The 13054-nt window shown below is 38.3% G+C and overlaps 2 protein-coding genes across 2 annotated transcripts; both read right to left on the bottom strand.

Annotated features, from left to right (window-relative positions):
* Nucleotides 1–3993: 3993 nt before the first annotated feature.
* Nucleotides 3994–9061, bottom strand: LOC141691070 (uncharacterized). Its single transcript, XM_074495814.1, has 4 exons — nucleotides 8816–9061; nucleotides 5153–5432; nucleotides 4707–5053; nucleotides 3994–4626 (listed from the first exon to the last, which is right to left on the bottom strand). The coding sequence occupies exons 1-4, from the start codon at nucleotides 9059–9061 to the stop codon at nucleotides 4171–4173; spliced, it is 1329 nt and encodes a 442-aa protein (XP_074351915.1). The 3' UTR covers nucleotides 3994–4170.
* Nucleotides 9062–9146: 85 nt separating this feature from the next.
* LOC141691069 (uncharacterized) lies at nucleotides 9147–9901 on the bottom strand. Its single transcript, XM_074495813.1, has 2 exons — nucleotides 9761–9901; nucleotides 9147–9686 (listed from the first exon to the last, which is right to left on the bottom strand). The coding sequence occupies exons 1-2, from the start codon at nucleotides 9899–9901 to the stop codon at nucleotides 9147–9149; spliced, it is 681 nt and encodes a 226-aa protein (XP_074351914.1).
* Between the last annotated feature and the right edge of the window lie 3153 nt (nucleotides 9902–13054).

Genomic DNA, 13054 nt, shown 5'->3' with positions numbered 1-13054 from the left:
AAAGATTTGGATTCTAGATTTCAGTAGCTTCATTTTGAGTATATATACGCCAAAATCGGATATCGATAACGCCTCCAAATTTGTATTTGATTACGAAGAACAGTTTATAGTTATAGTATTTTCTCTCTAAAAACTCTATAAATATTGTTTCCTGTACGAAATAAAATACGGTAAAGGCTATTTATAATTACGGAAAATTAGTATCCCGTTGGATCATTCCGGATATAAAACGGTACGTTTATTTATAAAAACTGATCCAAACGGTACGTTGCTGACATTGAAAAGTAGTTCACAACGCTTGCAGGATTTAGTAGGGAAACAAAGAGAACCATAGGATAAATTCACCTACCCACTTATGCAGGAGGTATCAACTTACTGCAAAGATTTCTGGTAATTGATGGTGGGTCAACTGACAACAATATTCTGGAAAGAGCTTGGATTTATGACATGAAAGCAGTCCCGTTAATATTACATCAAGTGGTCAAATTTCGAACACCATGGGGTGCAACAGATAAGAGGGGACCAAAATATGGCAAGAGAATGCTATAAAACATTCTTGAAACCCACAATACTACATACACAAAAAGAAGCCCATGATGTTGTGATAAACAGTCCTGAGAAGTTGACTGAGATAAACCTAACAACAGGAGAAAAAAAAAGTTTTGATAGGTGAAGATGTGTCACCTCAAATTGAAGCCAACCTTGTAGAGTTCTAGATATCATGATTGGACGCATTCTCATGGGAACATGAAGACAGAACAGGAGTTGATCCTGACATTATCACATATAAGTTAAATATGGACCCAAGTATACCCCCATCTAGCAAAAAAGGCGGAAGTTTACTCCAAAAAGAAACAAGATTATCAATGAAGAAGTAAACAGACTACTCAAAGAAGGAATGATACGAGAAGTGGATTATCCGGAATGGTTGGCCAACATTGTCATTGTGTAAAAGAAGAATAGCAAGTGGAGAGTATGTGTTGACTACACGGATCTGAATATGGCATGTCCAAGGGATCCATACCCTTTACCACACATTGAAACTATGGTAGACTCAACAGCGGGATACGAATTACTAACGTTTTTAGACGCGTCAAGTGGATTCAATCAAATATAAATAAACCCTCCTGATGCTGAGAAAACTACTTTCGTAACTGAAAGAAGAATCTATTTCTACCTGGCCATGCCTTTTGGTCACGAAATGTAAGTGTGACATTCCAACGACTAGTCAACAAGATGTTCAGGGAACAAATTGGACATACAATGGAGGTGTACATAGACGACATGGTGGTGAAATCAAAGAATACATCAGATCACGTTAGAGATCTTAAGGAAGTTTTCGACATATTGCGAGCCTACAAATGAAATTGAACCACGCAAAATATATTTTCGCCGTATCTTCTGGAAAGTTCTTAGGTAACATGGTGACAAGAATGGGCATGGAAGCCAGCCCAGAACAGGTCAAGGCCATCATGAACCTAACAAGTCCAAAAATACTAAAAGATGTCCAGAGATTAACCGGGAGAGTAGCTGCACTCAGCAGATTCATATCAAGATCATCTGACAGGTGCAGCCTATTCTATGACGTCTTGAGAAAAAACAAAGGATTTGATTCGACTGAAAGATATGAAGTTGCACTTGACGAGTTAAAGCAAATGTCATCACCTTTACTATCAAAACCGACTCCTGGTGAAATGCTCCGCGTATATCTTTCAGTCACCGATCATGCAGTCAGTGGGGTGTTGATGCGAGAAGAAACAAGTGTGTAATTTCCAATTTACTATGTCAATAGAAGCTTACTCGATGCAGAAACAAGATATTCCACCCTCAAGAAACTAGTCCTAGCACTACCCATGACATCAATTAAACTACGTCACTATTTTGAATCACACAAAATCTGCGTCAGAGCAAATTATCCCATGAAGACTGTCTTGAGCAAGCCAGAGCTGACAGGATGACTTGCTAAATGGTCCATATGTTTAAGAATGTACGATATCACTTATGAGCCATGAACAGCCATAAAATCCCAATCCCTGGCTGATTTTGTGGCACACTTCAGCCATAATCTATTGAGCCAAGCAGATGAAGAATCACGACACCTGGTGTTGAAGACGGAGATGGAACCTTGGTGTTTATACACAGGCGGAGCTTCAAATCAAAGTGGAACAGGACTGGGACTTGTTCTGAAGTAGCCACAGAGAGACATCATGGTGTATTCGATATTATATGAATTCAAAGCCAGAAACAATGAATCCGAGTATGAGGCGCTGATAATTGGCTTGACTACTGTAATTGATCTCAAAATGACTCACATTAATGTCAACTGTGATTCACACCTGATTGTTAATCATGTCAAGGGAACTTATGAAGCCAAAGATGAGAATATGATAACATACTTAGAAATTGTTAAACAGCTACAAGGAAAGTTTGACGACTTCAGCATTCAGCAAGTCCCAAGAAAATTGAATTCACAAGCTGACGCATTGGATGGTTTGGGGGTAGTATTTCATCACGAAAATCTATCCTCAATACTAGTCACTCACAACTTGAACTCAGTAAGAGAAAAATGGAAGATAGAATAAGAAGCCATGGAAGTAAGTGATGACAGTACAAGTGAAAACTGAATAAAAAAATATGTGGACTACTTGACACTCGGCACTCAACCGGTCGAAAAAAATGAGGCAAGGTCGCTTAGGATGAAAGCATCTAATTTCATCATCATTGATCACGTGTTGTTTAAAAAATCTGTTATATGGCTACTGCAAAGATGCTTGAACAAGAATGAAGTTGAACATGTTCTTCGTGACATACATGAAGAAGATTGTGGAAATCATTCGGGAGGAAGAAACCTGTCTGGCAAAGTCTTACAGATGGGATATTACTGGCCAACAGTAAAACAAGATGCAGTGGATTATGTCAAAAAATGTGATGCCTGCCAGCGACATGCTCCACTTATACATGCACCCTCAGAAAATTTGCATCCAACACTTCCAACCTAGCCATTCATGAAATGAGGTATGGACATAGTAGGCAAAATGCCCCCAACAAAAGGTATACATGTTGGCTCTTCTCAAAATGGATAGAGGTGGAGGCTTTCCAAAAGGTCAAGTCAAAAGAAGTTATCTCTTTCATCAAGAGAAACATAATATGCAAGTTTGGTGTTCCTGCAGAAATAATTTGTGACAACGGGACTCAATTTATAAGTGATGAAACAGAAACTTGCTGCCGTCAATGGAATATTAATTTAATCAAATCAACACCTCGATATCCACACGAGAATGGACAAGCAGAATCAAGCAACAAATTAATCATTAACAACTTGAAGAAAAGACTTACATCGTATAAGGGCAAGTGGGATGAACAACTTCCATTGGTCTTATAAAATGGTCATATAGAACCACTCCCGAGACGTCTACGGGGCAAACACCTTATAGTCTAGTCTATGGGACCGAAGTCATTCTACCTACAGAGGTCATGACACCAACAACAATATATGGACTGTGAGTACAGAATAGTCTAGTTTATTGTGCTTGGCTTTGAATCTTAGTTCATTCGAATAAATACATGTGATGACACATCTTTACGATTCACACATTTTGAACAAGCAATAAATAGCTTACTATGTAGTCCTTTATATGACAAAGTAACAATGGAAATAAGGCCCAAATATATAAATTACAAGGGGCAATAAAAATTTACTTTCTCACTACAAAGTGACAAACCAGCACGACGAGGAGTAAAATTCTCTTGAAACTTACCTACATGACAAACAAAGGTATATCACGTTAAAATTTATCGACATTACACAAAAGTGCTTCAAGAAATATAACATTTCTTAGCAATTTATTACAATGCATGCATCGACTAATTCATATTACGCAACAAGGAGATGAAAATAACACGACTCGCAATTTCGAGACAGAAACTGCATAATGTGACTAAACCACTTTGACAATAATATATGAGAAATAACATACGAGAAATAAGAAACAACCAAGGACTAGAATTGAAATAGTCTGAAACACAAAGAAATAATTCCTCGCTTGAAAAGCGGAATGAAAACTCAACACAGTGAAACAAAGCAAAAGGAGTTCGAAACGCAAAAGGAGTTCAAAACATGATGCAAAGGATTCTTAAAAAATAAGGAGCACTTAAAGCAGAGACACAATTTTAGACATCTCCCGGAACGGCACCATCTGCAGATTTGGATATGTCTTCCACATGTTCTACATCCTTTGGAGACTTGAGCTTCTGATCAACAGGAATTTCAACTTGAAAAGCGTCCTCAGGGTAGAAGTCATTGTAGATTTTCATAGTATCAACTACATTCCAGGATTTCCACCCACCACAACTATACTCCAACATCATATCAACAAGAGTATGCATGCTCTGTTGAGTAACAAGTTTGGCAGCTTCATCACGCATCTCAGATTCCAGGAATTGAACCTTCGTAGTAAACTCATCAAATTCTCTCCGTATCTCTTTAGCCATCTTGAGATTTTCAGCAGCTCGCTCAAGTGCAGCGCGAAGTTTCTCGGGGCAATTTTTGTGTTCCAACTCAATTTGATTAAACCTTTTTAGCTCATTCTCAAAGTTTTCTCGAGCAGCCATGGTATTTTGAAGAACCTACATGATAATAGTAAAGACAAATCAATAAGATAAATTGCAAGAAGATCAAAATAAGAGCATAAAAAAAAAATTCTTACATGGAAAGCATGGCATGACGCCTCATCAAGAACGCGACTTATACTTTTGGTAGATTGAACCTCAAGGTTCTGAGGGAGTAGCATGTCGCTAAGAAGATGACCAAAGGAAGAAGCCTTGGCGTCGACATCAAATTTATAAGTAACAAGAGTCAAGAAAGAATCTGTTATGCCAAGAGTTGTAAGGCTAGAAGGGTCAGTCTTAACTTTTTTGGAAAGAGGGCTAAAATTTGGACTTGGTAAAATGGGGGCTTTGGATGATTCGGTCTCAGGCGGCTTATCTTCATAAGCTATTTTGAACAATTCCCTACTAGTCATCAGCAGTGGTTTGATCACGGGAGGTTTAAACTCTATAACAAAAAAGAAAGGCCTAATGTACGTTAAGAGAATCACTGAAAAACACACGGATAGAAACAAATACATCAGCATGCGAAGAATATGGTGTATACCTTTAGCATAAATACGCCCAGAACTCATCTCAATGTTCTTCCCTTCATCTTTGGGACTTTCACGGGATTCAGAAGACAGACTTAGGACAGATATTGACGGGTTGATAATTGGCTTGATCATTAGCCGACTCCTAGTCCGACTAGCAGCACTTTTCGGAACAACTTTATCACTGTCATCAACATCAATCTTTCCTTTGGATTTCTTCATTTTCAGGATGAAATCATCAACATCGACAAGCCCTGCATAAGGATTGGCCTGTGAAGGCAGTTTGGCCACAACCTATCAACAATGGGCAGAGTAAGGATCTTTTCGACAATGTCCTTGGTATCAACATTCTTTTCATCAAGGTAAAATGTGGATTTGCATGTCGTAAATCCAATAAGTTAACGAAATAAGGGGAACAAGACAACGAAGAAGAAAGAGGGAGAGAAGACTATAAGCATAAGATACTCGCATGCAGAAGAATACATGACGCAAGATTCAGGCATGATACAAAGTAAAGAAGAAAAAGAAGAGAAAGAACTACTAATCAGTTGAAAAACTAATAGAATTCGTTAAAGGAACTAAGTAGTACTAAAAATTAATCGAAGCATGCGTGCATGTGGTCATACACTAAAATTGGAAATAAGAGGGAAATTAGAAAGGGAAAGTACCTTTAGCATTCCAACTCGAGGAGATAATCGGCTTCTTGCCCCAAGGATGTTTTGTCAACAAAGAAGTAATCGAGCTTTCAACCCCTATCGTTCACATTGTCATTATTCAAAACCAACGGGTCGCCCTTCAAGTCATCGGCAACATGTTTTGGGAAGGAAAACACCATTCCAATCTCAAAAGGGTAATAGTAAAGAAAAACCCAGTTTTTTTATTACCAATCTGCGAGTTCGTTTGGATTAGGCATGACAACGATAACATCACGACGAAAGAGGAGTTTAGCTTCCTCGAACTTCTCTTTCTTTAAACCACTGGACTTGTTGTCATCAGGCTCAAGAATTTTAGTGGGACTCTATTCGGATGCAGGAGCAAGAAGATCATCAGTATCAGCGTTTAGAGAGGAAGAGGGTTTGATGTTTTTCTTGGCCATGTGAGAGAATAGAGAAAATTTAGAAAGAGGGGGTGAGGAAATGACAACTGGGAAATGCACAAGCACGATGATATAGTGAAAATGTGTATGAACATATTAGGATGAGATGATTGTGATAAATGAAAAGACTTATAGGATGTATATGGGGAACTCTACAGAAAACAACAAGTAATAACAAAGAATAATAAATAAAAAGGCGGAAGTTGAAAGATTTTACAAATTTAAGAAAATTTGTAAAATCAGGGTTTATTTTTAGGAATGGGTTTTGTGGTAACTAGGCTACAACAACTGTGATTGGATATGGGCCAATGTATGGGCTGAACAACATGAAGAATAAAAGCCCAAATGACCAAGTCAAGGAAGACCAAAATAATGAGTCAAGAAATTGTAACAGATATTTGAAAATGGGCTGATCGAGTAAATAATGGTAGGAGAAAAAGGAGGAGTAGTTAGGACAAATATGAATATAAAAGCAACAAGGGATATGGAATAAAACATACACTATCACTGCTATACACACACGCAGAGAACTCTTTCTAGAATTTTGTTAATTGCATTGTAATATTATTCTTTGGAACATAGTGAAATTATTGGCCGGGACATAAACCCATCCCGCGATTTTTATCCCATCACGGGACTTTTCACGTAAACAAAATCTTCTTTCTTTCGTAATTTACATATTCTAAGTATAATAATACATAGATAAAGTTTAGCATTTAACCCCACAAAAATCACCAAAACATAATGCTTACCGTAACCATAATATACATAAGAATGTGAAGCAGTTCGTACTTACCTTGCTTGAATAGGAGCTCCATACCATAGATTTCTACGCCATATTTGGGTATAAAGAAGTCATCTAAGTCAACTTCGAACAGAGTATCTTCTCTACGCTTTAAATATTGGCATTCAGTCTTGGCAATTCTAGGGTCCAAATAGACAATTATGTTGATTCTTTCTTCCTCAGTGATCTCAACAGAAGTCTCCGGGCGTTCTTAAATCAATAATAAAAGTCCCTTGGGAAAGCAAAGCGAAGGTAAGCTGTATAAGGGCTCCGTCCCTTTTATGGTACAGATCAACAAGAAGTTCAGTTTTATGGTATATATATTCAAAAAATTCCAAAAATGGTACAGAACACCTGTACTTTCGGAGATTTTCCATTGACACCCAGAACAAGTGGCGTTCTGGGTCATTTACAATTTTTTTTCTGCGAGAAATAATGACTTGTGTTTGTTTTGTTTTGAACGGAATTAAATTAGATGAAGGGCTATTTTTGGACTCCCATATTAAAAAAATGGAAAATGTTTTTAGTTAATTTTTTTTTGTGGGCTTGTAATGTAAACCTATTTTATGTGTGTATTTTTTATTTAAATAAAAAATCGTATAAATAAGACTTTTCTAGCTCCGAAAAGGGTGTCGTGCAATGTGAGATCAAAATTTTTAGGTGAGGGCATGTTTTGGCACGGGCGTATGTAAATAACCGTAGATTTATTGGGTTCCAAATTTTTTTGTTGTGTTGTAATGTGAACCTATATTTTTGGAAAAATTTAATTTTGAATTAAAAATTTATATGCCCAACACTTTTGTAGCTTCAAAAATGGTGTCTTTAGCGGCAAGTGCGTAATTGTCACGCGTTGGCAAATTTGTGCACTGGCATATTTAAATAACCGAAAATTTGTTTAGGTCCATTTTTCTATTGTTTGGTAGGTATGTAAAAAAAATTTGAGTCTGTATGATTAAATAATAAATTTTATTTATTCGAGAGAGGGTGTTATAACGTTAAATGTAAAAACGTTAACTGTTAGACGTAGACATAAAATGAATGTGCATTGAGCATTGGAAACCAAAATATTATGATAGAACAAGTAAATAATGAAATGAAAAACAAGGAAACGGAACCATATTACAAGTAGACTGCTTGTAATAGCAATAGTACATATGTTTGACAACAAGATCACGTGTTTTAGTGTGGACGCCCTGGGCATTTCTTACTACGCTTGGTGTGACCTTCTTGGTTACATAAACTACATTTCTTTCCAGACCGCAGACCATAAATCTCCATTCGGATCCACACCGATTCTCCCTTATCCCCGTATTTTTTCTTTAGTTTCAAGGACTCTTCCGGCACTAACTTTCCATACCCCATCCAAGGTACGGGTAAGTCGTAGTTCCAGTATTCAGTTGGTTCTAACGGATAAATTATTGGCCTGTACAAGTCCTGCATTTTTTGGTTCTTATGGAAATGTTCGATGAAATGCTCCCAACTCAATCCATGTGTTATACAACCTGCCATTGAATGGGAGCACAACATGTGATGGATCGCCCATTTTCCACAGGTGCACATACGGTCATTGAGGTTGACAACCTGGGTTTTACCTTCCTTTACCGTCCCCTTAGCAGTTGTGTACTGATGTGTTAGTATTTTCATAATCCCGCGGAGACTATGGAAAGTAATAACCGTATGTCCTGTTGCCTTTCTCCGAATTTTTGCTAACATAGCGGCGGAACGTGCACATAACTGTTACCCCTCTTGTAGACCGTCATCCACTATGTTTTGATGTTTATCTACAATTATGACCACCTTATAGAAGAGGTACTCCATCATTGCTGTTATTGGAAAAAAACGAGCCCTCCTTATGTTGCCGTTGAAGCCCTCAAGCATGTTTGTGGTTGTTTGACTGTAGTGAACACTACTATCGTGGGAAAGTGTCCACCTCTCCACGGGTATTGTAGCAAGATATTGTAGGGCAGTGGGAAAAATTTCACCAATCCTTGACATATATGCGTCGTGCTTTGAGACTTGTGTGGTTTTTCCATCTTTCCACATTAATTTTTTTAGTTCACCACCTGGGTGATGACTACAAAAGTTACTTCTTACATGGAGGAGACGGAACCTATGGATGCCGAGTGGCTCAGCAAAACCATTTTGAGGGTAGGGCGGAGATAATGCTGGCAGCACGGTCAGAAATGATGCAGACGCCGGTCCGCTGCCGACAGACATGTCTTCGAAGACGCTGCAAAAACCACGACCAGTTCTCATACATCTCCTCATCAACCAAGCCATAACAGGGAGGGAATGGGTGGTTATTCGAATCAACACCCATAGCAATAAGCAGCTTGCCCCTATATCTTCCTTTCAAGAATGTCCCATCTATTGAAATCACAGGACGTGCATGTTGCCACCCGTCCATCATTGCCTTTAAAGACCAAAAAATCCGCTTGCAAAAGGACGTGCCCCGCTCCTTAGCATGAGGGACAGCATCGATCTCAGCAATGGTTCCAGGATTTGTCTTCATAATGGCTGCCAGGAATATGGGTAGAGCTTGGTATGTTGTAGCCCAACTGCCATACACTTCCTCAATTGCTATTTGCTTCCCTCTCCACGCTTTCTTGTACCCCACTATGTGGTTGTGCTCGTTGTTGATCAGCGGGATAATGGTTTTAATTATTACCTGTTTCACATAAAATTGTAAATGTCAAAAAAAATTCGGCCTTAATAAGTGGCGTTTGCTAAAGATTTACTTACAAGTGGTTTTACAATCTGCGCAATCATCCTTGCAGATAACTTCTTGTGATCTTGTAACGACTGGTCGATCATGCATTTGTGTTCCTCTCTATTAACATTAATCCGCCAGTACCCGGAATCATGCATGAAAGCAGCCCCCATCCTCCAGTTACACCCCTCAACCCGGCACTGTACAATGAGTTGTTCTTTGTTACTCCTTGTAGTTTTATATGTACGATCAGTGTTAATATGTGCATGCCTCACTGCTCCCAAGAGCGTTGCTTTGTCATGGTAACACATTCCCTCACCCAGTTCCCCTTGTCGAGGTCTTCATCAGCATATATATCATTAGGGTTATCTATGATTGGTGGAGTGTATTGCTCTGTGCGAAACCATGGAACACTTGGAACATGATGTTCTTCTCGAACTACCGCAAATGTATTGGAAATTTCTTCATTTCTCTCTGAATGTCCTTCACCATCTTCGGTGGCAGAAGATTCCTCGTCGTCATCATCGTGAAGGTGAAAATTCTCCTCACTTGATGAATTGGCTACAACTCCATCTGCCAGCAGGGCTAACCGCTGACCTGAACCTCTTCCCACCACATCACTTTCATAACTAGCCCCCTTGAAACCCGCCATTATATTAACTGCTTTCCCCTCCATACCCTCTACCATGTTCAGTAGTCCCCCCTCCATAGCCTCCACCATATTGACTACTCCACCCTCCATTACTCCCACCATGTTCATTAGTCCCCCCTCTATACCCCTCACCATATTGACTACTCCCCCCCTCCAAACCCTGCACCATATTCACTACTCCCCCCTCCATAACCTCCATCATATTGTATACTCCCCCTCCATACCCTCCAACATATTGACTACTACCCCTTCATACTGTCCACCATGTTCACTATCCCCCTACCAGACCCTCCACCATGTTGAGTAGCCCTCCCTCCATACCCTACACCTTGATCAAAAAGTACATTTGACCACAGTGGTTGTACATCACCACTGTATGTTGTTGCTTTTGGTTGTGACCCGAAATTATGCTGGAATGAGTACGGGTCATCAACAATAATTTCTTCTGTTTCGATGAACAAAGAAACATCTCCTTGAATGTTTAGCAACATGGCAGGAACATTTAACATGCGTGTAACATCATCATCACATAAAATATCCATTTGATAAAAACCTTCAACTAGGTTGTACTGACCAAGATATGGATACTTTAAACTCAATTTTAAATTCCACTGATACGAACTAATGTTCATTAAATTATACACGACACTTTTAAGCTCATTGTAAGTGGTACCAAACCTAATAAACATCATTTTTTTGGATCGATAAAGTAATTGATATTACTACCATCTCGAATAACTACTCCACCCCAAAAAAATTTGACGTTTACGTGGCCTTCCATCTCCCTGCGTTGAAGACAGCATTAACAGTTAGGAAACCAAAGTCAAGATTGTACATGTAAACAAACATACATGTAATGATGACATACCTTTTTCGACAGAGGAGTGTTCTACAAGTATGAACGATATTATTTTCCTAAAGATTTAGGAACTTAGAATTGCAGTATGTTTTGAATACATGCAATGTTGGAGGACACATATAAATAGGAATAGAAGCTGTAGGCTAGAGATAGCTAAACATTTTGAGAATTCGGATAGGAATGCATTATTGATAGAATCCAATGGAGATTTCCAATAGGATTTTTGTTAAAGAGAAATCTACTATATTTGTCCCATTTGGAAGATATGAAAGAGAAGATAAGATTCTTGAAATTTACAACAAAAGCAAATGCAAATTACTAAGATAGGATGTCGTGTTTATGTTTTTTTGTTTAATTTTATTTGAGTCCGTGATTAATAATTATGTCTTACAAAATTACTTGGCATAAGTAATTGTCTTACTCATCGTCAGACAAAAAACAATCAGAAACATAATCATGACCTATAGCAAAATGATGATACATCATTGCAGTGTGGAGGTCACCGTCTTCAGCATACTCCTGACTTCTTCTTTGTAGGTATTTACGGTTTAAGCGCATCCTTATTCGATTCTCTTCCTCTCTAGCATGAAATAATGCTAATTCCAGCTCATGAGGCGTGTCTTGCTGCATTTGTATGGCGCGTTGTTTTGGTATTCGCACTCCTTCCTGGACACATTGGCCCATACAACTGTTGAGACACCCAACACGCCATTCCCATTCCCTCTGTATCGTGATTATTGAACTTTCTGCGTAACGTTCATTCGGATCCATTGAGTACCTAAAATTGTCATCACAAAACCATTTCCTACTAATTGCTCGGTTAATATCACCAGGGGTATAACTCATTATGTTGTTGTTACTATATCGTGGAATTTAAATATTACAAGGGGTATAACAAACTCTATTTATAATATAAAAGTAGGTGCAAAGATACAGCTCTTTACGCTTCCCAGTAATGAGATGCAGTGTTGCATAACTTTATGTCATGTCAAATACTGTTTCACTATTTTTTTTGCAGGCTATCCACCATACCTTATCTTCTTGCTACAGTAAACGTCACTGATGAAAGTAATACAGCCAAGCATTAGACTATTCATGACACTTTCAAATTGCTAATAGTTTATCATTCACGTGTTGCAGTGTATTTCGTACAGTGATTAGTCACTTCTAAATAATTGATGTTGAATGCATGTTACCTCTGATAGGAATACGAAATGAAAATGAATGACTAGAAAATCAGGATTTTTCTATATAACTTATTAATCAAGATTTGAAACAAATTATAACTATCAATAGCATGTCTTCTAACACAAATCGCAACTGGTTGCTCATAGAAAGAGATGATGATTACTGTAGTCTTAGAGTTATTGATGTTAAAGAGTACTTTGCGGGTGTACGTCGCGAATGGGCTTATCGACGTGAAGAATCTGACAGGTTGAGAGATGCCCTGCTTTCTATGGGTCTAAGAGTTCCAACTCGACATTCTATTGGCATATATTCTCAAGCGGGGGATAGTCCAACTTGGGCAGGATTTAGGAAAAAAGTTATTAGGGCCGTGACAAGTATCAGAAAGGAAAATAACCGAATGTTGTTGCGTAGGAGTAGTCAGTACATGTATGAACTGGCGCGAGATTCTGTCCGCGGCATTGGGAGAGAGCTTACAGAAGATGAGCAACACAGACTATTACAAAATGAGAACTACCTTTCCGACGATTATATGTCCGATGATTGACTTTGAATTATGTGCTATCTTTTTTCTCCCTTTTTATATATTAAATTTTTTTTACTTATGGGAATTAAAAAATGTATTTTACG

The sequence above is a fragment of the Apium graveolens genome, chromosome 10, assembly GCF_009905375.1.
Source record: "Apium graveolens cultivar Ventura chromosome 10, ASM990537v1, whole genome shotgun sequence".
Taxonomy (NCBI): Eukaryota; Viridiplantae; Streptophyta; class Magnoliopsida; order Apiales; family Apiaceae; genus Apium; species Apium graveolens.
This window is presented reverse-complemented; position numbering and strand designations above follow the sequence as displayed.

Bases quoted from the DNA above. Each gene is read 5' to 3' on its own strand.
- LOC141691069 (XM_074495813.1), bottom strand. From the start codon at position 9,901: ATGGGGGCTGCTTTCATGCATGATTCCGGGTACTGGCGGATTAATGTT. The intron at 9,687-9,760 runs GTAAGTAAATCT...TATGTGAAACAG, and splicing joins CGCAGATTGTAAAACCACTT to GTAATAATTAAAACCATTAT.
- LOC141691070 (XM_074495814.1), bottom strand. From the start codon at position 9,061: ATGTGGAAAGATGGAAAAACCACACAAGTCTCAAAGCACGACGCATAT. The intron at 5,433-8,815 runs GTGGTCATAATT...CATTGTTGATAG, and splicing joins TGGAGTACCTCTTCTATAAG to GTTGTGGCCAAACTGCCTTC. The intron at 4,627-4,706 runs GTAAGAATTTTT...ATTATCATGTAG, and splicing joins CGTCATGCCATGCTTTCCAT to GTTCTTCAAAATACCATGGC.